Source organism: Chiloscyllium punctatum, chromosome 49 (genome assembly GCF_047496795.1).
Source record: "Chiloscyllium punctatum isolate Juve2018m chromosome 49, sChiPun1.3, whole genome shotgun sequence".
NCBI classification, from domain to species: Eukaryota; Metazoa; Chordata; class Chondrichthyes; order Orectolobiformes; family Hemiscylliidae; genus Chiloscyllium; species Chiloscyllium punctatum.
This window is the reverse complement of record NC_092787.1, coordinates 21,207,843-21,234,643: the sequence shown is the minus strand read 5'-3', so window position 1 is coordinate 21,234,643 and position 26,801 is coordinate 21,207,843. Positions and strand designations below refer to the sequence as shown.

The window sequence follows — 26,801 nt, the reverse complement described above, 5'->3', positions numbered from 1 at the left end:
GAAGTGTGAGAGACTTTTCTCGTGTTTGCCATTTTGAGAAGGTGAGCATACACAGAATGGAATGGTTTCACAGCACCTGGAGAAAGCTGTTACACTGTGCTGCTGCTGGTGTGTTACAGTTCACTCGGTGGGTCTGCATTGCTGTTGCAACCTGCACTTTTCCAGGCCTGTTGTATCCTGGAGTGACAGCAAAGATTCCCAGTGTCCTTCCCAACACGTACTGATCAGGAATCTCTCCCACTCCTCCTGCTGTCTGCTGCTGACTTCTACATTAGCTGTAGTTACTCACTACGTGATTTCAGGAAGGGATTTGTTAGTGAAGTATAAGACCAGGGTTGGATATGGGACACGGTTTGGGGAACTGTTTTGAATCCAGGTTCTCATTTGAAACCCCCCAGGAAGATTTGTTCCTTTATCCTAAGCACACAATGATTAGATCACTTCCACCAGCGCAGGCATTGTCATAACAGGATTACATATCTGTACTTGAGTGCCACTCTCTTGGGATTGCAAAGATAAAGGTGCTGTAAAATTAATTAGAGATTAGGGAAATGAGTGGAGCAAACAAGCAGCCCACAATCCTCAGGAATGGCTCCCCGAGGATCGCTTTGTTGCTGCTCACTATCTAGTACCTTGGGACTGAAGGCGGCTATATCAAGTCAATGGTTGTTGTTGGAGGGTGTAGCACCTAGCTTTGTTTCTGTTCCACGTCAGGGTATGTCTTGTTAAAGAAGAGCATTTTGATCTGAGCACAGCCCATTGAGGAAGTGCACAGCCCAGAGGGCCCGATATATCACAGTCACTGCCAGTTCACCAGCCTCTGGGTTGAGTCTGTGTTGCTGGCTCAGTTTTGTCTGCTCCCATCCTTGCTGTCCCCTGTACCCGTCTGCATGGGTAACACTATCATCTCCTGAACTCCCCACATTTGAGGCTTGAGTGCAGAATCCATCTGTATCCTCCAGTCCTGTCTCACCCGCACCCCCCCCCCCCCCCAAGCAGCAATAATCCATGACCCCCCTGATGCTCGGACTCAGCCTTGACTCTATTCAAAGAACTGTAAAACCTGTGCCCACACCTCCTCCCTCACCTCTATCCAAGGCCCTAAAGGAGCCTTCCACATCCATCAAAGTTTTGCTTGCACATCCACTAATATCATTTATTGTATCCGTTGCTCCCGATGCGGTCTCCTCTACATTGGGGAGACTGGGCGCCTCCTAGCAGAGCGCTTTAGGGAACATCTCCGGGACACCCGCACCAATCAACCACACCGCCCCGTGGCCCAACATTTCAACTCCCCCTCCCACTCTGCCGAGGACATGGAGGTCCTGGGCCTCCTTCACCGCCACTCCCTCACCACCAGACGCCTGGAGGAAGAACGCCTCATCTTCTGCCTCGGAACACTTCAACCCCAGGGCATCAATGTGGACTTCAACAGTTTCCTCATTTCCCCTTCCCCCACCTCACCCTAGTTCTAAACTTCCAGCTCAGTAACTGTCCCCATGACTTGTCCGGACCTGTCCTATCTGCCTATCTCCTTTTCCACCTATCCACTCCACCCTCCCCCAACCTATTATCTTCATCTCCTCCCCCACTCACCCATTGTACTCTATGCTACTTTCTCCCCACCCCCACCCTCCTCTAGCTTATCTCTCCACGCTTCAGGCTCACTGCCTTTATTCCTGATGAAGGGCTTTTGCCCGAAACGTCGATTTCGAAGCTACTTGGATGCTGCCTGAACTGCTGTGCTCTTCCAGCACCACTAATCCAGAATCTGGTTTCCAGCATCTGCAGTCATTGTTTTTACCTCTATTCAAAGACCCAGTCTCTCCTGCTGTCTGGGGAAGATAATTCAAGAGAATAAAGACCCTCCGAGAGAAAGGAATTCTCCTCCCTCTTCACCTTAAATCCAGTTTATAGTCCAACAGGTTTATTTGGAAGTACTAGCTTTCGGAGCGCTGTTCCTTCGTCAGGTATAAACCTGGTGTTGTGTGATTTTTAATTTTGTCCATCCCAGTCCAACACCGGCACCACCTCCTCATTCAGCTTAAAGGGAGACCTCTTATTTTTAAATTGGCTCAACTCAACCCTCCCCACAACCACCACCATGAAGGGAAAAAAATTTTCTCGACATCCACACCTGATATGTTTCTTTTGGGGGGAGCTTACTGTGTGTGAATTAAATGAGTTTGGAGATTGAGAGGAGACTGTATTGATTCTCCAGGGGCTTGCCTGAGGAAATGTGGAAAGGTCATTTCCCCTTTTCGCAGAGCCTAGGTACGGAAGGCATCCTCTCTGAGGAAAGGGTCACCCATTTGAGACAGATAAAGAGAGTTTTTTTTAAGGTAATTAATCAGTGGAGTTCTTTACCATGGAGAGGGCTGTTGAGAGTCACTAAGTGTATTCAAGGCTGTGAAAGATTTTTAATCAGTACGGGGAATGGGGAAATGGCAGAAAAGTGGAGTTGAGGATTGTCAGACCAGCCACTGAAAAGCATTGCAGACTCGATGGGCTGAATGGCCTTCTGTTACTCCAATGTTTAATGATCCTTTTGTGGTGCACGTGGAATTATCTGTCGTGGATGGGACATTAGGAAAAGGATCAAACTCGCAGCCTCTCCCTGGCTGGTCGGAGTATGAATTGTGGAGGGTCTGACATCGGGAATTGCCAAATGCTGAGAGTCTGTCTTCACTTACCCTCTTTTTGTTTTGCTTTCTGAACAGCCCTGAAGGAGATCCATATGCTGCTGGGCAAATCCATCTCCCTCTACTGCTGTGGACAGCCCGATTCCTCGGAGGTGCTTCCCGGTACGGAAAACCTCGATCATCTGCTGGAGGCTGCGTCAAGCCGGCCCCCTCCCCCGCTCCAGAGCCGAGGATTCACAGGTACCAGCCTCGGGGAGCAGGGCAATCCGTCTGTCCCAATCCATTCGGAGGACAGCTGCTACACCAGGACATCGCTCAAAGTCCTGACGGAAACACAGAGAATAGGGACAGGAGTAGTCCATTCGGCCCTTCGACCCTGCTCCTGCATACAATATGATCATGGCTGATCATCTAACTAGGTCCCCTGTTCCCAGTTTCTCCCCAGGCCCTTTGATCTCTTTAGCCTGAAGAACTATATCTAACTCCCTCTTGAAAACATTCTGGCCTCCTCCACTTTCTGTGGCAGGGAATTCCCCACTCTCTGGCTGAAGATGTTTCTCCTCATGTCAGTGCTAAATGGCCTTCCCCATATTCTTAAACCGTCACCCCCTGTTTCTGGACCCCCCCCCCCCCTCAACTTCCCCCACCCCCAGCGGTCGTCCTCCTTCCTACATTTCCCTCAGTCTAGCCCTGTTTGAATTTCACAGAAGTTGCTCTGTGTCTGAAACCCCAGTGAATAGAATCCGAACTGATCCACTCTCCCTTCATATGTCAGTCCTTCTGTCCCAGGAATCAGTTTGGTAAACCTTTGTCGCAATCCCTCCATCACCAGAACCTCCTTCCTCCGATAGGAAGACCCAAACTGTCCTCAGTACTCCACGCGTGGTCTCATCAAGGCCTTGTACAATTGTAGCGAGACACCAATAACCCCAGGAGGGTCCGGGTTTGGTGGGTGAAGGAGGAGCATGCTGAGGAATTTCTCTGGTGGTGGTATGACTGGGTCGGAGCGATCACTCTGGTCCTGATTATGTGAAGTTATTCTTATTATTGCCCTGATCTCTTCAGAAACAGCTCAAGCCTTTTGGCCTGGAGGAATTGAGCAGCATACCGGGTGTCCATACCACAGGAGCACCAGCCTCTGGGTAATAACCCTCCCCAGCCCACTTTATCATATCTAACCCAGACCTGCCCTTTCATCTAAGCATTTTTAAATTATCATAGAACAGAATCCCTACAGTGTGGAAACAGGCCCTTTGGCCCAACACCGATCATCCAAAGAGTATCCCACCCAAACCCATTCTCCTACCCTATTTTCTTACATTCCACCTGACTAATGCACCTAACTTACACATTTCTGAACGCTGTGGGCAATTTAGCATGGCCAGTTCACCTAACCTGCATATCTTTGGGTAATTTCACTTGGCCAATTCACCTAACCTGCACATCTTTGGACTGTCTGGGGAAACCCACACAGACACTGGGAGAACGAGCAAATTCCACACTGACTGTCGCCCAAGGCTGGAATCGAACCCAGGTCCCTGGTGCTGTGAGGCAACAGTGCTCACTGCTGAGCCAACGTGCTCCCCACACATTTGTGACTCCATGCTGTCTTTGATGGGTCACTGTAAGTATCACTGGCAAGGCCAGCATCCATTCCCTATTCCTAACTCCGGAAACTCACTGGCTTGCCCAGTTATTTCCGAGGACCTCACCCCTAAAAACTCCTTGCAGTGACGTCAAATCCTCAGGAAGAAGTTCAAAGGGGCAGTGTTTGTTCAGTGTGATAGGGAATGCACTGCCTGAAAGGGCATGTGCGAATAGATTTGGTCAGAACTTTGGGGGAGTTTAGCCCATTGCAGCTCACTCCACCTTTCAACAAAACTGACTTGCATTGGGTAAATACTTGGAGAGCAGGACTGCAAACCTGGGAAAGGAAGGCCCTGTGTTGGCTGGGGGGACTGAACTCTATGACAGGGCTAGCACAGATACAGTGGGACAAGTGTCTTTCTTCTGTGCTCTTTCCACAATTTAACACGTTACTTTTCAGTCCCTTATAAATATGTATTTTTTGTTGCAGATCGTCTGTTTTATATCTACACCTCAGGAACGACAGGCATGCCCAAGGCAGCTATAGTTGTCCACAGCAGGTAAGGACCCACATCTGAATGATTTCAAAAGCCACTGAGCTCGCCCTGTGTCACTGCCCAACGCGCTCACTCGACTTCTGTCGATCTACATTTTCAACGCCGTTTCTGGCTTTGTTCCCTATACTCTATCCCCAGCCATTGAATAACAAAATTACTTCAAATACTCTACCGTGGGAGTGGTAGAGTCAGAATCATTGGCGACCTTTAAGCGGCATTTGGATAGGTACATGGATGGGTGCTTAATCTAGGATAGAAGTTCGGCACAACATCGTGGGCCGAAGGGCCTGTTCTGTGCTGTATTGTTCTATGTTCTATGTTCTATTTGCTCTTACATTTACTGGTTGTCAGCACTGCTGGCTTTCAGATCAGCCTGCCTTTTCAGGTCAACGTAAGAGATCCCATGGCATCATTGGCCCTGGTATTTATTGACGGATTGCAGTGAGCAGTTTAACTGACTGCCTGTTTTCTTGCTGTGTCAAAGCTTACTGTGTGCAAATTGGCTGCTGTTTTTCCCAAACATGCAGTGATGCTGCTTCAGAGGCACTTTCTTAGTAGAGAGGCTGAAGGATATTGAAGGTACTATATCAATGCAAGTTACTTGGAGTCTGCAGCACAGAAACTGGCAATATTCCCAGTAAGTCTGCAGCTGCATTTATGCACCACGGGAGCCTCTCCCTATTTTGTCTCAACACACCAGCATAACCACCTCTTCCCTGGACCTACAGTTGCTCAATGGACTTTCCCTTAAATGCATTTTTATTCTTTGGCTCGAGCACTGCCTGTGCAGTTATAGGAAAGATGTTGTTAAACTTGAAAGGGTTCAGAAAAGATTTACAAGGATGTTACCAGGGTTGGAGGGTGTGAGCTACAGGGAGAGGCTGAACAGGCTGGGGCTGTTTTCCCTGGAGCGTCGGAGGCTGAGGGGTGACCTTATAGAAGTTTATAAAATCATGATAGGATAAACAGACAATGTCTTTTTCTCTGGGGTGGGGGGAGTCCAGAACTAGAGGGCATAGGTTTAGGGTGAGGGGGAAAGATTTAAAAGGGACCTAAGGGGCAACTTTTTCACACAGAAGATGGTACATGTAAGGAATGAGCTGCCAGAGGATGTGGTGGAGGCTGGTACAATTGCAACATTTAAAAGGCATCTGGATGGGTATGTGAATAGGAAGGGTTTAGAGGGATTTGGGCCGGGTGCTGGCAATTGGGACGAGATTAATTTAGGATATCTGGTTGGCATGGACAGGCTGGACTGAAGGATCTGTTTCCGTGCTGTGCTCTACATCTCTGAGTGAGTCCAACATTCAATACCTAATTCCTATCTCTCCTAACCATAAATGGGGAGATTATTTCCATGTCTACCCTTTGAATCTTTACCGTAACCTTCAAGATCTCATCCCAGTCTCTCACTTCCTATGTACCACCAGGTGATGACTTGTATCCACCTAAATCCGCTCCTGGTGTGAGTTAAGGATGGGTTTCCTTTTTATTCTCACACGGGATGTGCGTGTCAGGGAGGGGCAGATAGTTATTGCCTGTCCCTAAATGCCATGGAGAAGTTGGGGATGAGCTGCCCTCTTGAACTGCTACACTCCAAGGGTGTAGAGACATTGAGAGTGCTATTAGGAAGGGTCAGGGTGAAGAATTGAGTCAATAATTCTGTTTACAAATGCCAAAAGTGTTGGAGAAACTCAGGCAGCGTCTGTGGAGAGAGAAACAGAGTGAGCATTTTGAGTCTGGTATGACTCTCCCTCAGAATCTGGCCTCTATGACCAGCTGCTGCCTTTCTCCTTCTCTGCTTCTCTTCAAAGTGTAGAGGTACCAGCTATTTGGCCGTTGAGTTTTTCCCTTTTCAGATTGAGTCCTCGCAATGAATCGAAGCCCAGGAAGTCAGGCCTCATGAATAGCTTACTCAAGTAGTTAGCATTTGGAACGTGCTTCTGCGAGTGTGGGGGAGGCAGGTTCACTCAAGTGGTTAGGGTCTGGAAACGTACTGTCTGAGAGTGTGGGGGAGGCAGGTTCACTCGAAGGGTTAGGGTCTGGAACATACCGACAGAGGGTGTGGGGGAGGCAGGTTCACTCGAGGGGTTAGGGTCTGGAACGTACTGACAGAGAGTGTGAGGGACAGGCGTGCTGGCACAGGGTGAAGGTCTGAATAGTATCTCCCAGAGCAGCCACCATTCTGTGATCCTGTATTTCCCTCTTGCAGCCTCGCCCTCTTCTTCCCCCCCCTCCCCCCAACCCGCCCTTTCTCCTCTCTCTCCCTGGTTAACCAGACACCACAGACAAACTCCTGTGCCATTCAGTGAGACTGAGGTTGATCTGATGCGCTTCAACTCCACTGTCCTGCCCCCCACCCCCCCCACCCCATAGCCCTTGCTTTCCCTTCCTGATGAACAACCTCTCAATCTCAGCCTTGAATACAGTTAATGTCCCAGCCTCGATAGCTCTCTACGGTAAAGGACTCCACAGACTCACCACCCTCTGACTAGAAGCAATTCCTCCCCATCTCTGTCTTAAACAGATGACCTTTTACCCTGAGATGATGCCCTTTGGTCCTGCCCTCTCTACATGGACTCTCAAGTGCCCCTAAGAATTTTATATTTTTCAATGAGGTCACCTCTCGTACTTCGAAATTCCAGTGAGTACAGACCTAACCTCCTCAGCCTCTCCTTCATACCCAGGATCAGCTGAGTGAACCTTCAATGGCAGTAGAAGGGCATTACAACATAGAAGGAAGGCCATTCAGCCCATTGCCTGTCCTTTTGTAAAGCTATCCACTTCGTCCCATCCCTGTAGTTCCTGCAAGGTTTCTCCCTCCTCAAATCATTCATTATCTCTGTTGCACCTCAGGCTTGTCCCAGGTCATTATCACACACTGTTTAAGACAATTCTTCCTCTCATTACCTCTTCCTGCTAATGGGATACCTTGCCTCATGCTTGTACCATCCATTTAATGGAAACAGCTTTTCTTTAGTCTACCATCTATCTATAACCATAATAGATATTTATTTATTCCATCTGTCGATAACCATAATAATATTTATAATGTATTTATACCATATGCCTATAACCATAATAGATATTTTTAATAGATACTTATACCATCCACTGACCATATCCAAGCACATTGTAATCTTCTGCACCCAGTGGCACCTCATTTTCTATCAGATGGTAACTTATCTCTCCACCCTGGAGGTTCCCTGTCTCCACTCCTGATGAAGGGCTTTTGCCCGAAACGTCGATTTTCCTGCTCCTGGGATGCTGCCTGACCTGCTGTGCTTTTCCAGCACCACTCTAATCTAAACCCTGGTTTCCAGCATCTGCAGTCCTCCTTTTTTCCCTTCTGCTCGATGGTGCCAGGGGATCCTCAATACCTGATTGAGGAAGCAGTCAGGCTTTTCCCTTTTAAAGTCTCATCTGCAAGGTGTCCCCTCAGACTGTGCAGTATTCTGCTGGCAGTGCCAGTCCAGCTTTGGCACTTGGATGTCTGGACATGAGTGTTCTACCACCAGCTGGCATCTGACCCGTTGCCCGTTCTCTAGAATTGGCACACTTTGCCCAGTTAACTTGACTGATGTGCCACAAAAAGGTAGGTGGAGAAAATCCTGGAAGGATAGACATTGGAGCAATTGAAAATGCAGCAAACTGTCCTCTGCAAACAAAAGCAGTATGTTCAGGCCAACACATCATTTTCTGAATTTCTTGAGATTTTGAGGAGCCTACTGTTTCGCTGTTACTTTTGCCTTGGCCAATCAGGGTCAACTTGCCAATAAATCAGCATCGGTTCTGCTGTGGTATAAATTGTTGCGATTGTTTGAAACTTGGCTTTTCGTGCATTTGTCCTGATGCTCGGGAGGGAGAAACCTTTGATAACGGGTCTCTCTTTTCAACTGGAAACCAGTCTTAAATGTTCACTCTCCTTCCAGGTATTACCGAATGGCAGCTTTGGTTTATTATGGGTTTCGAATGCGCACTGACGACATTGTCTATGACTGTCTGCCTCTCTACCACTCTGCAGGTAACTGGGTGAGGCGTGTGGGGCAGGGGAGGGAGGATTTGGGGGACAGAAAGAGACAGGATACAGTGCTAGCTGTAAACACTCTCACTTCCCGAAATAGACCGTAAAGGTTTGGGACACCGGTCAGCATGGATGAGTTGGATTGAAGGATCTGTATGATTCCATGTTGGAAAAGAAATAGGCCATTCAGCCCATCGAGTCTGCTCCACCATTCAAGACGTTTACAGCTAATCTGATAATCCTCAACTCCACTTTTCTGTTTTTCCCAAGAACCATTGATTTTCCTTTACTGCTGAAAGATCCGTCTATCTCCACCTTGAATATACTTAATGACCCAGCCTTGGCCGCCTCCTTTGGTCAAGAGTTCCACAGGTTTGTTACCCTCTGAGAGAGGAAATTCCTCCTCCTCTCTACCTTAAATGTACAACTCTTTATTCTGAGACTATACCCTCTGAACCTAGATTTTCCCACTAGGGGAAACAACCTTTTCACATCTACCCTGTCAAGTAGGGGTGGGAAAGTGAGGGATGGTGAAGGAAGGGGGGGGAGTGAGAGGTGATGAGGGACTGTGGAGGAATGCAGAGGGAGGGCAGGTGGGACAGAGGGGGAGGGTGAGGCAGAGCAGTGAGGGTGGGCAGTGCTGGAGGGAGAGTGGGGAGGTGCATAAAACTGGGGCAGTGAGGGAGGATAGGAGGAAGGGACTGTGAGGGAGGGGCATATGGTGAGGGAGAGAGGGGCCTTGAGGGAAGTGCAGTGAGGCCGGGACGGAGGGACAGGGCGGGGTGAAGGACAATCGGAATGGGGGGTGTAAGGTGGACGGAGGAGGGGGTCAGTGAGGGGCAGGAGGGCAGTGGGGGAAAGGACAATGGGGGGTCAGTGAGGGGGGGAAAGGGCAGTGGGGGAGGGGTCAGGGTCAGTGAGGGAGGGAAGGGCAGTGGGGGGGGGTCAGTGAGGGAGGGAAGGTCAGTGAGGGAGGGAAGGGCGGGAAGTCAGTGGGGAAAGGAGGTGTCAGTATTTGGTTGTGATGCGCCTGGACCTTTCCCCTGTCGGTTTGATAGATCGCTGAGTGTTGTCTCACTCCTGAGCAGCTTTGAACTGAACGGAGCAGCATTTATCTCCAGCCGATACTCGGAACGTTAACGAGTGGAAACTGAGCATGTTGTCACTGACATGGTCCTGTTTGTTCCTGTAGGGAATATTGTGGGAATTGGGCAGTGTCTCCTGCATGGACTGACTGTGGTAATCAGGAAGAAGTTCTCTGCCTCACGCTTTTGGGACGATTGTGTGAAATACAGGTGCACGGTGAGTGATGCTCTCTGTGAGACGTTGCAGAATACCCCCCCACACCCTCTGATTGCCCTTTAACCCTGTGCAGTCTGAGCTGGGCTAACACAATGGCCTTTTGTTCCAGGAAAGGTGAAGTGAACACAGGGCGGCACTCTCATTTACCCCAATGGGCACCGTGCCTCAGGCAGGGGGAGGAGGTTGACAATGTGAGACCTTCATGGTAACCTCAGTCAGTGCAGGAATTGAACCCACGCTGTTGGCATCACTCCCCATCACAAACAAGCCATCCAGCCAACTGAGCTAACTGACCCCTCCTTACTCAGCTGATTAACACTAGGGCTCCTGCTGCAGGAGTGAGATTGAATCTTCTTCAGGTCCATGTTGCTGTTTAATTTGGAATGAGACTGGGTCTTTGTTTCTCTGTCTCTCTTTGTTTCTCTGTCTCTCTTTGTTTCTCCCTCTCTCCCTCTCTCCCTCTCTCCCCCTCTCTCCCTCGACCTCCCCAGCACCTGACGGTTCTCCTGCATGTTCTCCTCCCTCAGATTGTACAGTACATCGGGGAGATATGCCGCTACCTGCTGAGCCAACCGGAGCGGGCAGTGGAGAGGCAGCACCGTGTGCGGATGGCGCTGGGGAATGGCCTGCGCCCGTCCATCTGGGAGGACTTCACCACCCGCTTCCACATCCCACAGGTCGCTGAATTCTACGGAGCCACAGAGTGTAACTGCAGCCTCGGAAACTTCGACAACAAGGTGGGGGGGGGAGGGCCTGGGGGGGTGGGGGCAGAGAGGGAGGGGGACCTGGGTGGGGGGGTAGGGGGGGACCTGGGGAGGGGGGGGGTGGTGGGGGTGGAGAGGGAGGGGGGTTGTGGGGACAGAGTGGGAGATGGGTTGAGGGAGAAGAAAGGGCGGTGGGAGGGAAAGCGCAATGGGCTGGGGGAGGGGGGTGTTTGGGGAAATAAAAGCAGGAGTGTGGCATCTGACAGTCTGCCATTAGAAACTGCTCACTGGGTCGTAGTGAGGCAGCAGGAAGCTGTTCAGCCCGTTCAATTCCTGCTGCCTCTCTGCAGGCTGGGTCCAATCTGTCTGATTTCCCCCTCCACCCTCCATAGCACCCCTACAGTGTGGAAGCAGGCCATTCAGCCCATTGCATCTACACTGAGCTTCCTAAGAGCATCCCATCCTTTGCTGGGTTTTTCCAGGGAGCTGTGCTTCCCGATTCCTTTCCTGAACTTGCTTCACACGGTTGCAGTCTTCCTGCCCTCTCCACACACTCTCAGTAACCGGGCGATCCCTTGGTGCTACTCCAATCCTTCAGATCCCAGGAAAAGTTGAGCTGCTCCAGCCCTGGTACCCCGTGGGTCCCTCACATCCTCCATCCTGCGTCCAGTGGCTGTGCCTACAGATGCCTGGGCCCTACAGTCCATAATTCCTTCCCCTCCCCTCCCTCACTCCCGTCCCTCCAGCAGCTCTCTCCCATCCCTCCTCCAGCTCTCATCCCTCCACCAGCTCTCTCCCTCCCGTCCCTCCACCAGCTCCCTCCCTTGCCTCCCGTCCCTCCACCAGCTCCCTCCCTCCTCTCCCGTCCCTCCACCAGCTCCCTCCTCTCCCGTCCCTCCACCAGCTCCCTCCTCTCCCGTCCCTCCACCAGCTCCCTCCTCTCCCGTCCCTCCACCAGCTCCCTCCACTCCCGTCCCTCCACCAGCTCCCTCCCTCCCCTCCCGTCCCTCCACCAGCTCCCTCCTCTCCCGTCCCTCCACCAGCTCCCTTGCCTCCCGTCCCTCCACCAGCTCCCTCCCTCCCCTCCCGTCCCTCCACCAGCTCCCTTGCCTCCCGTCCCTCCACCAGCTCCCTCCCTCCCCTCCCGTCCCTCCACCAGCTCCCTCCTCTCCCGTCCCTCCACCAGCTCCCTCCCTTGCCTCCCATCCCTCCACCAGCTCCGTCCCTCCACCAGCTCCCTCCCCTCCCGTCCCTTCACCAGCTCCCTCCCTCCACTCCAGTCCCTCCACCAGCTCCCTCCTCTCCCGTCCCTCCACCAGCTCCCTCCCTCCCCTCCCGTCCCTCCACCAGCTCCCTCCTCTCCCGTCCCTCCACCAGCTCCCTCCCTCCCCTCCCGTCCCTCCACCAGCTCCCTCCTCTCCAGTCCCTCCACCAGCTCCCTCCTCTCCCGTCCCTCCACCAGCTCCCTCCACTCCAGTCCCTCCACCAGCTCCCTCCCTTGCCTCCCGTCCCTCCACCAGCTCCCTCCCTCCCCTCCCGTCCCTCCACCAGCTCCCTCCACTCCCGTCGCTCAACCAGCTCCCTCCCTCCTCCTCAGGGAACATCCTTAAAGCCAACCTCTTTGACTGAGCTCTTGGCTACCTCTCCCCCTCCAATGGGTTTGCCATCTAGTGTTCTTGTTTGACTTTATCCCTGTGAAGCACCATAGAACATTTCGCCATATTCAAGGTACAATATAGAAATGTAAATAGTAGGAGTGGGAGTAGGCCATTCAGCCCCTTGAGTCCACTCCCCCATTCAATATCATCCAACTCTGTCCCTGCTCCTGCTTTTCTCCCTGTCCTCTTGGATCCCTTGGGCCCTAAGAACTAAACTCCTCCTTGAAAATGTTGAATGTTTTGTCCTTAACTGCTTTTCTGGGGCAGAGAATTCCACTCTGAGTTGAAGCCATTTCTCCTCCTCTCAGTCGTAAATGGCCTGCCCTATATCCTCAGACTGTGACCCGTGGTTCTGCACTCCCTGCTCATCGGGAACATCCTTTCTGTGTTTACCCTGGCTCGTCCTGTTGGAGTTGTACAGGTTTCTATAAGATGCGCCAGCCTCATACATCTAAGCTCCTGTGAATATCATCCTCACTGATCCAGTCTCTCTTCGTACGTCACTCCTGCCAACAATCTGGGAAATCTTTGCTGCACTTTCCCCATCCCCAGAACGTCCTTCCTGAGATGAGGAGGCCCAAACTGCACACACTCACTTTGCGTGTGCTCTCACCAAGGTCCCGTGCAACTGCAGCAAGACATCCCTGCTCCTGTCCCCGAATCCTCTCACTGTGAAGACCAATGGCCCATTTGCTTCCTCTACCATCTGCTGCTCCCGCGTTCTTACTGACAGTGCCTGGCGTACGATGGCACCCAGGCCTCATTCCACCTCCCCCTTTCCCAATCGATTGCTATTTGGATGATAACCCACTGCTTTTGCTGCCAGACTGGATAACCTCACATTTATCCACATTATACTTTGTCTGCTATGTATTTTCCCACTCCCTTGGCCTGTCACATTCCACAAATGCAAGTTGTTGTCAAGAAATATTTCAAGCCTTTACTGGAGTTTGAGAGTTTCGTAGGATCAGAGAATCCCTACAGTGTGGAAACAGGCCATTTGGCCTATTAAGACCACTCCAAAGAGTAACCATTCCCTTACCCTATTACTCTACATTTGCCCTGACTAATCTACACATCCCTGAACACTGTGGGCCAATTCACCTAACCTGCACATCTTTGGACTGTGGGCCGAAACCAGAGCACCCAGAGGGTGTCATTTTGTCGAGAGTGCGACCACAGTCTGTTTGGTGTCATGTTGGCCAATGTTATCTTCAGACATTGCAGCCAAGTAATAATTTCCTGTGAAAATGTGACGTCCTTTTTTGTTATTTTTTGCTGGCGTGGGGCAGTATGGTGAGGCTTGCTTGCGCTCTGGTGTGTGGGCAACAGGACAGGATTTCCGAGGTATACCTATTTTCCGGTGGCCACGTGGATCCTCGCGAGTTTGTCTGGCAGGCTGCAGTTTAAAATCGAGTTGTCCGTCATTTCCCTTTTGCAGGTTGGTGCCTGTGGCTTTAACAGTCGCATTCTGCCGTTTGTCTACCCGATCCGGTTAGTTAAGGTGAATGAGGACACGATGGAGCTGGTTCGAGGAGCTGATGGTGTCTGTATCCCCTGTAAACCAGGTATCCTTACAGCATCCGGTAACCTAGCAACTGCTGTTCACAATCCATCCTCAGTCTGTGACCAAAGTACAACCAAACGACTCTTTGTGTTAAAAGAGAAAATCTCTCGGGTTAGTGGTGTTCAGTTAAGCTCAGGTGTTACTGACTTAGAGAGGGAACGTGGGGGGATGTGCGTACACACAGGTATGCACCCACAGTCAAACACCCTTCAAAATCTCACCGGTTAGATTCACCGTTACAAAAATGGAACAGTTAGACAATATACCAGAATGTTGGAACAGCCCTCCCCCCAGCTAGGGGCTAAAGGAAGGCAGATAATTGTCATTCTGAATGGCCAGTGACTGAACTAGACCTGCCATACAGTTACTGTGGCAACAACAGCAGGTCTGAGTCTGAGGTTCCGTGGCCAGTAACTCATCATCTGACTCCCCAAAGATTGTTCACCGTCTACAAGGCCCAAGTCACGAGTGTGATGGAATACTCCCCGCTTGTCTGGATGGGTGTAGTTCCAACAACACTCAAGAAGGTCCCACTCCACCAGAACAAAGCAGCCCACTTGATTAATATCGAATCCACCCCTTCAGCGTTCACTCCCACTCTCGAGAATGTACAGTGTGTACCATCTACAAGGTGCACTGCAGCAGTTCACTGAGGGTCCTGAGACAGCACCTTCCAAACCCAGCGCCGTCTACCCTTGCAAAGGACACCACCGTCTGAAGGTTCCCTTCCGCCCAGCTGGAACTATGTTGTCGTTCCCTAGGTGTTATTGGGTCTGAATCCCAGAACGACTCCAGTTAGATCACACAGACTGCAGACTGACTCAGCAGCACCTTCTGAAGGACAGGAAGGGGATGTGGGCAAAGGCTGGTCCAACCAGCTACAGGGCCCTGTCGGTGACACCCACATCCTGTACGGAATATGCAATTAATTGGCACTCTAATCCCCTCTTTGATTATGAGTCATCCACATTGCTGTGGGTCAGGAGTCACAAGTAGGCCAGATCGGGTAAGGATGGCAGATTCCCCAATGGACGACAGTGAACCAGATGGGTCTTTAGAACAAGTGATGGTGCGTTATTTTAATTGTAGACTTTTATTGAATTAGTTGGCCACACTCTGACCAGCCACTCTGTCTCCGTTTCCCCCCCGCCCCAGGTGAGGCGGGTCAGTTGGTGGGTCGGATTGTCCAGAGTGACCCTCTGCGGAGGTTCGACGGATACGTCAACGAGACGGCGACCACCAAAAAGGTCGCACAGGATGTGTTCAAGAAGGGGGATGCTGCCTATCTCTCAGGTAAAGGTAGGGGAGGGTATGGCCGGGGGAGCTGGGGCTCAGGCTGGAGTCCAGCGAGTGGCCACTCGGCCAGTCACCAGTCACCGGGTCAGGGCAGCAAGCAGGACGGCCCTGAGGAAGGAGGAGGGGGCATGTTGGAGCCCCCTCTGTGGCAGGAGTTGAGGGGAGCTGGTGGTCGGGAAGGATATTGAGAGGAGTCCCCGAGTCGGCACGCTGACTGTTTGCTTCATCAATCCCAACTTCCCGCGCTTCGGAAGCTCAAAAGGAACCTCTGTGTCTGACAGAATCCCGGGCACGTCCCCAACAGGAACCTGCATTAATATAGCACCTTTCACAACTAAGCTGCTTGACCAATCCACTGCCTAACTGTACTTCTGTCTCCTGGTATGGTTCGGTTTTGTCAGACCCGATTTTACAATGTAACTGTGAAGGAACTTGGGACGTTTTGAACGTGAGAACAAATATAATATTTGTAAATGGCGTTAGGCCATTCGGCCCCTCAAGCTTGGTCTGCCATTCGTTAAGACCGCTGCTGCTCTGATTACTCCACATTCCGGCCAACTCCACAGAACCTTTTCCTTCCCCTCGCTCGTCAATATCCACCTGCCTCTGCCTTAAAAAGATTCAAAGGTATTGCTTCCACCGTCTTTTGAAAAAGAGAGATCCTCTGAGGAAATAATTTCCGCCTTAACCGCAATGATAATAAATATCTTATTTTAAATATTGTGTTAAAGGTGCTATAGGCTGTTGTTGTAGAGTCTGCCTGAGTCAGCTCCCCTGTTCAACATGATCATTCCACCTGATCTCATTGTTTCCACGGAAACAATCATCCAATGTGTAAAGGTACAGGAGAAAAACTGGAGGTTGGCACTAGGTCACGACTGAAGATCTGGTATAGGTACGATGGGCCTAATGGCCTCCTGCTGCACGCTAAGCCTTCTGTGGTCTCTGCTTTCTACCCAATCCTTTCCTTGGCTGGGTAAAAACACTTTGATCTCTGCCCTGAATAAATTCCCTGATAGAGGATTCCAAAACTCTGTGAGTCTCTGAGGGGGAGCCATTTCTCCCGATCTAGGTCACAAAATGGCCGCCGCCTTATCCAGAGTCATTGGGTCACCTCCACAGTCTCCAGCCAAGGCGGGGATTGACCCTGGCATCTTTATTAAGGACGCTACACATTTCAGTGAGATGACCACCTCTTACTCCTCTAAAAGGCTCTTTCCTTCCTCATAGGAACCGCCTTCTCTTTGCAGGGATCAGTCAGGTGAAGCCCCTGAGCTGCAGCCTGTGGAAAGACACATTTTCCTCCTTCTTTGGGACAGAGACCAATAGAAAACGTTTGCCATTTGATTACCTCTGGTCAACCTGGACATTTTCAGACCAGATCTCTGTGCAGGGCTGGGCCGCTGTATGAATACAAGGGTCTACCCTTGCCCAACGTCACTCCCCTTGGCTACTTCTAAGGTCATCGATGCTGCTGGCGCAGTCACATTTGGTGACCGGGCCCTTGGAAAACTGAGACAGTCTCCAAGTGCAATCCTTGCTCAGGGTCATGAACCTTGTTCAAAAGCCTCTCCATTCTGACTTGGAAACATTAAGGTTGCACCATGGTGAAAGGTCATTTGGATTGGTTAGGCCACTTTTGGAATATTGTGTGCAGTTCTGGTCTCCATCCTATTGAAAAGACGTTGTGAAACTTGAAAGACTCCAGAAAGGATTTACAAGGATGTTGCCAGGGTTGGAGGGTTTGAGCTACAGGGAGAGGCTGAACAGACTGGGGCTGTCTTCCCCGGAGCGTCGGAGGCTGAGCAGTGACCTTATAGGGGTTTATAAAATCATGAGGGGCATGGATAGGGTAAATAAACAAGGTCTTTTCCCGAGGCTAGGGGAGTCCAGAACTAGAGGGCATAGGTTTAGGGTGAGAGGGGAAAGATATAAAAGGGACCTAAGGGGCAACTTTTTCACTCAGAGGGTGGTACGTGTATGGAATGAGCTGCCAGAGGATGCGGTGGAGGCTGGTACAATTACAACATTTAAAAGGTATCTGGATGGGTATATGAATAGGAAGGGTTTGGAGGGATATGGGACTGGACTAAGTTAGGATATCTGGTCGGCATGAATGAGTTGGACCGAAGGGTCTGTTCCCGTGCTGTACATCTCTATGACTCTTTGATTGTCTTCATGTACCTGAGCAGTCACACCTACTCTCCCATCCTCCCATTTGAGGGAAGGCTCACATACCTGATTTCCTGATGGGGGTGGTGAGGTGGTATGTAATGTGGAAATGTGGGTCAGGTTGGGTCTGTATCCACTGGAGTTTTGAAGGATGGGAGGTGACCTTGTTCAGTCATAACCTCATGAAGGGTCTTGATTGGGTGAACACTGAAAGGAGACTCTCTCTCCCTGTCCGAGAGACTAGAGCGAGCACCCACAGTTTAAGAGGTCTCCCATTTAAAGGTTGCAAAGAAGGGAATTTTCTTTCTCTGGGAAGGTTGAGAGTCTGGAACCTTCTTCTCCAGAGAACAGTGGAGGAGGCAACAGCTGAGTTTGATGAGCAAGGCAGTCATGGGTTTTGGGGAGTAGACTGAAAAATAAAGATCACAATGCGATCAGCCATGACTTTATCAAACCGCGGAACAGACTCGAGGGCCGAATGGCCTCCTTCTGCTCCTAATTTGTATATTGGCTGGCACAATGCAAATTATCCAGTCTAATGTTTGAAGAGGTGGTATGGACCAGACCAAACCCCCTCAAAACATATCAAGGCGATAGCCAAGATCCTAGCATTTATTTTTACTTTAAAGGCTAGTTTAAGGTGCTGTGTTCCAGACGCGATTTGATTGGTCAAACTACTGGGCTTTAAACCAAACACACTTTATTCTTACACTACAGTTAAAATGCAAACAACAAAGAAGAATTGGCGCAACTTTAACTCTATCAAAATACTACATGAATAACTACGAGTCATCAACTGTTTCAATATGGCTGCGTACCATTACCCCACCCTTGGCAAAGGCAAATTCAGCAAAGCCAATTTCCCTCATTTGCTATCTCCTTCAGTCCCAGAGAAAGGAAAAACCAAAAGCTTGAATTGAGCAGCAGCAAGAGAGAGCTGTATCTAGCAGCTTCAATTCCAAAACCCCAGCTTCAACAACAGAAAGCTCAAACCCAGGGCTGTGTGAGCCTGACTCCACCCACTCGCACTTGTTTTGTCTGAGCTTTTTAAAAAAAAAACCAAAGCTATTTACTGTGCTGTCCATGGAGAAACAGAACAAATCCCTCTTTAAAACACAACTCATCACAGGAGAGTCATAGCAGACTCTGTGTTAACTGTGTTCCCTTCTTTGCAGACTCTGCCAGGCCTGCTGAGTTTCTCCAGCATTCTCTGTCTCTAATGTTGTTTTCCTAATCAGTATCTCTGAATCTCTGATGTTTAGTAATTTTTAGTAAAGATAAAGCTGTTAATACGCCAGGAAAGATATTACTCAGTTCACCTCATTGACCTCTCTTACTACCCAGATGTTGTGCATTCTTATACCCTGTCTTGCTATTCATGTGCAGAACAACTTTGATTATCGGAATGAGACAGACTGAGTATTTTGTTCAGATAACTGATCTGATCGTAAACAAAGGAAGCATTTACGAGACCTTGAGATCTTGTTTGGATAATTTGGGGCGGCACGGTGCCTGAGTGGTTAGCACTGCTGCCTCACAGCGCCGGGGACCCAGGTTCGATTCCAGCCTCAGGCGACTGTCTCTGTGTAGGGTTTGCACATTCTCCCCGTGTCTGCGTGGGTTTCCTCCGGGTGCTCCGGTTTCCTCCCACAATCCAAAGATGCGCAGGTCAGGTGAATTGGTCACGCTAAATTGCCTGTAGAGTTAGGGGGAAATGGGTCTGGGTGGGTTACTCTTCGGAGGGTCAGTGTGGACTTGTTGGGCTGAAGGGCCTGTTCCCACACTGTAGGGAATCTAATCTAATCTAAATCCGAAATTTGGATAATTGATGTTCGGATAACCGAGGTTGTTCTGTAGTCCCTTTATTCTCAGATGACCGAGATTGTCAACTTGCTGTGTCTGACCAGAGACTGCCTGCCCTGTTGGAACCATGCACAGACACCTTGCAGTGACTCACCTTTGCTCTTGCCACGTGGAGAGCCTGTTAAATTACTCCGTCCCCGTCCCTGAATCTTTCCCCATTTCAGTGCAGTCCTTTCCTCCTGCAAGTCTTTAATCCAACTCCTTTTTGCAAGCTGTTTCTGAATCTGTTTGCACTCTGCGTTTCACCCGTGCGTTGCGATGTTCAGCGTGGTGTGGATTTTATCGTCTGTCGCTGTTAGCTCCTGAGCACTCACTGCAGGCTCCCTGTTCCCTGCAGGCGATGTCCTGGTCATGGACGAGTACGGTTACATGTATTTCCGAGACCGCACGGGGGACACTTTCCGTTGGAAAGGTGAGAATGTGTCGACCACAGAGGTGGAGGGGACTCTGAGTCGGATCCTCGGCATGACGGACGTTGTGGTGTATGGTGTTGAAGTGCCCGGTAAGTCTTTAGCATTTAGACGGAAATGGGGAGCTGGTTACCGGACACTGACCCTCATCTCTGCATCGGTGGGGCCCCCAGGCAGGAATCCGGGTGGCCCTGACCCGATTGCAGCCGGGTGAGGGTGTTAGTATGATGCCTACCATAGTTGAATTGCCAGTCAGCTCGCCGGGGACTTGCAACAGCAAAGCAGTGCTGTGTTGTTAGTGTCTGGGCCCCTCCATCTGTTGCTGTCTCTGGTGGTGGTGGGCAGGGTGAGAATAGGGAGGTAGAAAGTTGGCTAAGGGGTAACAATGAAGAGCTCACTGAGAACATCAACCAAGAGGGGGTGCCACTTCGACACTCTCTCCTGCCTGTTTTGCCAATCAATGCGATAATGATCAGCTGTCACAGTTATGCCATAGATCAGGGATCACTCGGAGTAAGGAGTTTCAGATTTCCCCACCCTCTGTGGCTGGAAGAGTTTCCTGATTTCAGGAATGAAAAATCCACCTTGAACTTTCACCCTCCCTCACCCAGCGCCAGCCTCACTGACCAGTGGAAATGCCATCTCTCTATCTACCCTGTCCAGTGTCTTAAACATCTTTAAACACCCGAACTCTCCATTTGAATGAAGTGTGGACTGGGTGATCGCCTTGCAGAGCACCTACGTTCTGCCACAGAGATGACCCGGAGATTCCCAGTTGCCTGCCACTTTAACACACTGACCTGTTTCCCATTGTCCCGTTTCCAGGCTCACTGCAGTGCTCCAGTGAAGGTTAGCACAAGCTGGAAGAGCAGCATCTCATTTTCTGCTCTGGGAACCTGCAACCTTCAGGACTTAAATATTTAGTTCAGCAACGTTCGGGCTGGAGCATCTTTCCCCATCCCAATACACCAAGCCTTGTCATCACATGGGCTCTTACCACATGCTACCCCCTGTGTTCACATGGGCTGTGACCACGCGCTACCCACTGTGTTCACATGGGCTGTTAGCACGTGCTACCCCCTGTCATCACATGGGCTGTTAGCACGCGCTACCCCCCTGTCATCACATGGGCTCTTACCCCGCGCTACCCCATGTCATCACATGGGCTCTTACCCCGCGCTAGCTCCTGTCATCACATGGGCTCTTACCCCGCGCTAGCTCCTGTCATCACATGGGCTCTTAACCCGCGCTAGCTCCTGTCATCACATGGGCTGTTAGCACGCGCTACCCCCTGTCATCACATGGGCTGTTAGCACGCGCTACCCCCTGTCATCACATGGGCTGTTAGCACGCGCTACCCCCTGTCATCACATGGGCTGTTAGCACGCGCTACCCCCTGTCATCACATGGGCTGTTAGCACGCGCTACCCCCTGTCATCACATGGGCTGTTAGCACGCGCTACCCCCTGTCATCACATGGGCTGTGACCACCCGCTGCCCCCTGTCATCACATGGGCTGTTATCCATGCTGCCCACTGGCCGTCATTAATCGCCTTCATTAGCAGCTATTCCTAACCCCAGCCTGACCTTTAACCACTCCTCTGTTTGTCCAGCTGTTTTTCTATCTCTTTGGGTTCTATCTCTCCTATCGTTTACTCTTCCCCAGCCCATTTTCTCTATTAAAAAAAATCCTTTTCCCAGCTCCCACCAGTTCTGAGGAAGGGTCACTGCACCCGAAGCATTAATTCTGACTCCCCTTAACAGATGCTGCCAGACTTCGTGGGATTTTCCAGCAACTCCTGTTTTTGTTTACGATTTCCAGTATCCTCGATATTTTGCCTTCATTCAAAGTCCTCCTTTTAAAAAATTATTTGATAGGATGTGGTGCCATTGTCAGGGTGATTTTGTGTTGTCCATCTCTATTTACCCTTGAAATGATTTGATTTGATTTAGGAGTGTCATTTGTGAAAAGTGTTTTTTTATGTGCTAACAAGACACATTAGATAGGCACATCAGACCAATCATGTCAGAGGACAGTTAATGGTCAGCATGTTGCCGTGGGTCTGGACTCACATGTAGGCCACATTTGGTGAGGATGGCAGATTCCTTCGTGAAAGGACATTAGTGAACCAAATAGATTTTTCCAACAAACAATGATAATAATGAAGGCGACATTTCACATCCAGATTTTTACTGATTATATTTAAATACCACCAGCTGCAGTGAGACCTGAACCTGTGTCCCGATGGTTGTGAGCCAGGGTCTCTGGATTACGAGACTATTGATGTTACCAACTCCACCAATGAGCCATCGGCAACAGGAAAGCGGTTAGTCACCCAGGCCCTCAAAGGGACAGTACGGCAGTGGTCTCTGTTTCTCTCAGTGAGGGAGCTCAAATGTGAGCAGAACACCTGCTTCTGGGTCACTATCTGAAGTGCAGTGTGGGAAATACGCTCGTGCGGTTGGTAGGAGAGGAGCAGTTAATTGCCGTCCTTTTACATAAAAATTACTGAAGGAATGAAGCTCCAACAACACTCAACAAAACGCCATCCAGGACAGTGTAGATTGGCACCATGTCTCCTGGTGAGTAACTTACACCCCTCTGGTTTCTGTCCCCACTTCAGGTGCAGAAGGTAAAGCTGGAATGGCTGCAATAGCAGACCCTAACGATCAAATCAACCTGGAGACGTTCTACACTGACCTCGAGGTAGCTTTACCTCAGTACGCACGACCCATATTCCTGCGATTATTACCAGCAGTGAGCAAAACAGGTATGAGATGGGAATCTTCTGGAAGCATTCTGCCACCTGGAATGCTGTCATCATGTCCGAAGTTTTGAAAAGACTGATAGCAATAAGAGAATTCAACAAGTTACCTGCGTGGGTTGTAAGGACTGAATGATTAATCACATGCTCGCTTTTCCCATGGGACTGACCTCTAACTCCAAGACTGTAGCACCACAATTAGTCAGTACTGTTCCTCTGCGAGCGCAATGCAGCATTAATACAGCACCTTTCACCTGGCAATGTCCCTTTGGCACTGGCCCTCCAACCGCGTGGTGCTCCCTTGGAGCTAGCTCTCCGACCTCAGAGCTGGCCCTCAGACCATGCAGTGCACCCCCTGACCGCGCGGTGCTCCCTCGGCGCCGGCCCCCTGACCGCGCGGTGCTCCCTTGGCGCCGGCCCTCCATTTAGCACACTTGCCTTTGTTGCTCAGACCTTTGAGTGTAGGAGTTGGGACGTTATGTTGAGGTTGTACAGGATGTTGGTGAGACCTTGTCTGGAGTCCTGCATTACAGGAAGGATATTGTTGAGCTGGATAGTGTTCAGAAAAGATTTACCAGGATGTTGCTGGGAATGGAGAGTTTGAGTTATCGGATGGGCTGGGACAGGCTTAGCCTTTTTACTGGAGCGTAGGAGATTGAGGAGTGACCTATAGAGGCTTATAAAATCGAGGGGCATGGATAAGGTGATTGGTGGGTGTCTTTTCCCTCGGGTGGGGGATTTCAAGACAAGTGGACATACTTTACAGGTGATAGAAGAAAGATTTAAAAAGGCCATTCTCTCCTACAGAGAAAGTGGTTCACGTGTGGAATAGATGCGGGTACAGTTCCACCATTTAAAAGACATTTAGATTATATTACTTACAGGGTGGAATCAGGCCCTTCGGCCCAACAAGTCCACACCGACCTTCCAAAGAGCAACCCACCCATACCCATTCCCATTCCCCTTCCCCTACATTTACCCCTTCACCTAACACTCTGGGCAATTTAGCATGACCAATTCCCCTAACCTGCACATTCTTGGGCTGTGGGAGGAAGCCGGAGCACCCGGAGCAAACCCACGCAGACACTGGGAGAATGTGCAAACTCCACACAGACTGAGGTGGGAATTGAACCCGGGTCTCTGACTCTGTGAGGCAGCCGTGCTAACCACTGTGCCACTGTGCCGTGTAGTTAAATACATGAGTAAGAAATGTTTGGAGGGATATATAGGCCAAGCGCAGGCAGATGAGACTAGTTTGGGATTATGGTCAGTGTAGATTATTGGACCGAAGGGTCTGCTTCTGTGCTGTATGACTCTCTAATTGCTTTCCTGACACTGACCTTTCCTTCTCATACCCAGGAACGTTCAAATTCCAAAAAACAGACATGAGAAAGGAAGGGTTCGACCCGAGGAACATTAAGGACAAACTTTATCTCCTGGATCAAAAACAGCGAACATACATCCAATTGGATGAAGAGCTCTTCAGAAGCATCCAATCAGGGAAACGGAAGTTGTGATGAAAGCTCAGTGATCTCTCTCTAACTGTTTGTTTACCTCACTCTTTATCTGCTGTGAGTAGCCAGAAATAGCAAAAGGGATAATTAATTCCATTTCTGTTACTTGACCAGATTTGCATGTACAGGAACTTTACAGAGAATTCCATTATTTTTCTTTAAGTTTATTACAGATTTGCTAGTAATTTATGAAGAGCGATTATTACAATTTTGCACAAGAGAATTATAATTTTTATTATCGGTTTTGTTTGGGATGGTGATCTTCAATTGGGACAAAGCTTTTATTTATTGGTTTCTTCGACAGCCTGTGTAGCATCTTCAGGTGTTTGAATGTTTAATTAAACAGGATTCATACGGGGATGTGAGCTGTCACTGTTTGATCTCCATATAAATTATCCCTCAGTACTGGTCCTTTTACACCATTCAGGTTATTGTTGTTGGATGCAGGGAGTGACGGGTACAGTATCATTCCTGTCCACTAAGGAATCATCTATTTACCACATCTATACTTGACACCCCTATTTCAGCATGGAGTGGGTGTCGGAGGGTCAGCGCTGAGGGAGGGAGTTCCGTGCTGTCGGAGGGTCAACATTTTGGGAGAGAGGGAGTTCCGCACTGTCGGAGGGTCAGCGCTGAGGGAGGGAGTTCCACACGGTCGGAGGGTCAACGCTGGGGGAGCGCCGCACTGTCGGAGGGTCAGCGCTGAGGGAGGGAGTTCCACACGGTTGGAGGGTCAACACTGGGGGAGCGCCGCACTGTCGGAGGTTCAGCGCTGAGGGATGGAGCATTGCACTGTCGGAGGGTCAGCGCTGAGGGAGGGAGCGCCGTGCTGTTGGAGGGTCAGCACTGAGGGAGGGAGCGCTGCACTGTCGGAGGGTCAATGCTGAGGGAGGGAGCATTGCACTGCCGGACGGTCAGTTCTGAGGGAGGGAGCATTGCACTGTTGGAGGGTCAGCTCTGAGGGAGGGAGCTCCGTGTTGTCGGAGGGTCAGCGCTGAGGGATGGAGCGCTGCACTGTTGGAGGGTCAGCGCTGAGGGAGGGAGCTCCACATTCAGTGACAAAGATTCACTTGACTGATTCCTGGGATGAAGGGACTATTCTATCAGCAGAAACTGAGTGGAATGAGTGTGTGTTCTCTGGGCTGTTGAAAGGTGAGGGTTGGTCTTAGTGATGTCAAGGATTTGATAGGGTCAATACAGAGGAATAGTGTCCCTGATGGCAAAGTCTAGAACATCTTCAGATAAGGGGTCAGACTTTAAAGGCTAAAATGGTGGGGAATGTCTTCACACAAACTATTGTTGTGTGTTTGGAATTATTTACCCAGTTCGGCAGTGTACGTGCAGCTTGTGATTATCTGGATCGATCTGGGATCAGATGGAACAGCAAAGCTGATGTGGAGGTCAGCCAAACTTATGGGAGAGCAGGCCTGAGGGGACGAATGGCCTCCTCAAACCAAGTTTCTCCTCCTCTGTACAACAGAGCCGTAACCAGAATTTGTCAGTGCCCTCCTCAGTTGGCACCTGTGCAGGATCCCACAAAGAAATTGGAAAAGGGCGATGCACTGGAGGAACTCATACAGACACTGGGTCAAACATTACAGGGAATAATGGCCTCTACTGTTTCCAACCCAAGAGAGGACAGGCTTTTACTGGACACTACACCCCCATGGCAGCTGCACTGTGGAGCCTGACAGTAGCTCCACCCTGGGGCCTAGCGGTAGCTGAACTGTGGGGTCCATGGTATCCTGTAGTATCTCCACCATTGGGCCTTGTAGTAGCTCCACTGTGGGACCCATTGGTATCTCCACCCTAGGGTCCAGTGGTAGCTGCACCGTGGGGCCCTGTAGTAGCTCCACTGTGGGACCCATTGGTGTCTCCACCCTGGGGCCTAGTGGTAGCTGCACAGTGGGGCCCAGCCCCTCTCTTGAGGTGATAAGTCTCTCTCGCTCGGTGGAGGGAGCTGGTTCTTATTGTAATCCCCTGACCCACGCTGATCCCCAGATGAGGGGCAGCAGCTTCACCCCGTGTGGCAGCTGCAATGTGAACGGTCAGACAGGATGAAGGTTCCCTGGGGTGGGGTGGGGTGAGGGGATAGGCTTCTGCTGGAGAAATGAGCCCAGGTCCAGCAGGTTCACAATGACTCTACGAAGGAGTGAGGTGGCAGGGAGTGGAGGGAGGTGCCAGTGCTGATTTGATTTTTCTTTTGTTCCCCTCTCCCCCGCGTACAGTTTGTGGTTTGTGTCCTGAGCAGGTGCCCCTGTTGACCTTGCAGTCCGGGATTATGCAGCAGCACAAGGGGGGAGTGCTCACGGGAATAAGTGGTGTCATCTGATGTGCTGAGAATTCTATTACACTGGTGCAATGTGATTGGAATGATTTCTCATTTAGTGAGGCTACAACGGTGGTGATAATATTCCGAACGGTCAATAAAGGTGTGTTGCTTCCCTCTGATGCTGTGGGTCTCTTTAGAGAATGTCCAAACCCATTAACATATTGAGCTGCTTGTGGCCTTTCGTGTTGACAAGTCAATAATTCAGCACCACTGCGTGGTTTGAATCAAATACTCCTGAACTGGAAACAGTCAGTGTATCGTCAGGGCAGCAGGAAGTGCTGCTGGGAATTTGGGTTCATTAGCAGAGTGAGGAAAGGCTCAGAGCAGGCCGGGCCTGCCCAGGGAGTGTGAGCTAACCCAGGAGGCACATAGCCTGGAGCCTGGCACTCGACTGGGCTGGGCTGCCAT

General features: G+C 50.4%; 1 protein-coding gene across 1 annotated transcript in view; it reads left to right on the top strand.

Moving 5' to 3' along the window:
* The window catches only part of slc27a4 (solute carrier family 27 member 4), a 61,196-nt gene extending 34,684 nt beyond the window's left edge, over positions 1 to 26,512 (top strand). Inside the window, exons 3-12 of the mRNA XM_072565793.1 lie at positions 2,721 to 2,882; positions 4,720 to 4,789; positions 8,719 to 8,810; positions 10,003 to 10,112; positions 10,640 to 10,849; positions 13,916 to 14,042; positions 15,197 to 15,334; positions 19,710 to 19,874; positions 22,407 to 22,553; positions 23,907 to 26,512. Coding sequence (XP_072421894.1) covers positions 2,721 to 2,882; positions 4,720 to 4,789; positions 8,719 to 8,810; positions 10,003 to 10,112; positions 10,640 to 10,849; positions 13,916 to 14,042; positions 15,197 to 15,334; positions 19,710 to 19,874; positions 22,407 to 22,553; positions 23,907 to 24,064 — 1,379 coding nt within the window. The 3' untranslated portion in view covers positions 24,065 to 26,512. The remainder of the gene's footprint in view (positions 1 to 2,720; positions 2,883 to 4,719; positions 4,790 to 8,718; positions 8,811 to 10,002; positions 10,113 to 10,639; positions 10,850 to 13,915; positions 14,043 to 15,196; positions 15,335 to 19,709; positions 19,875 to 22,406; positions 22,554 to 23,906) is intronic.
* The last annotated feature ends 289 nt before the right edge of the window (positions 26,513 to 26,801 follow it).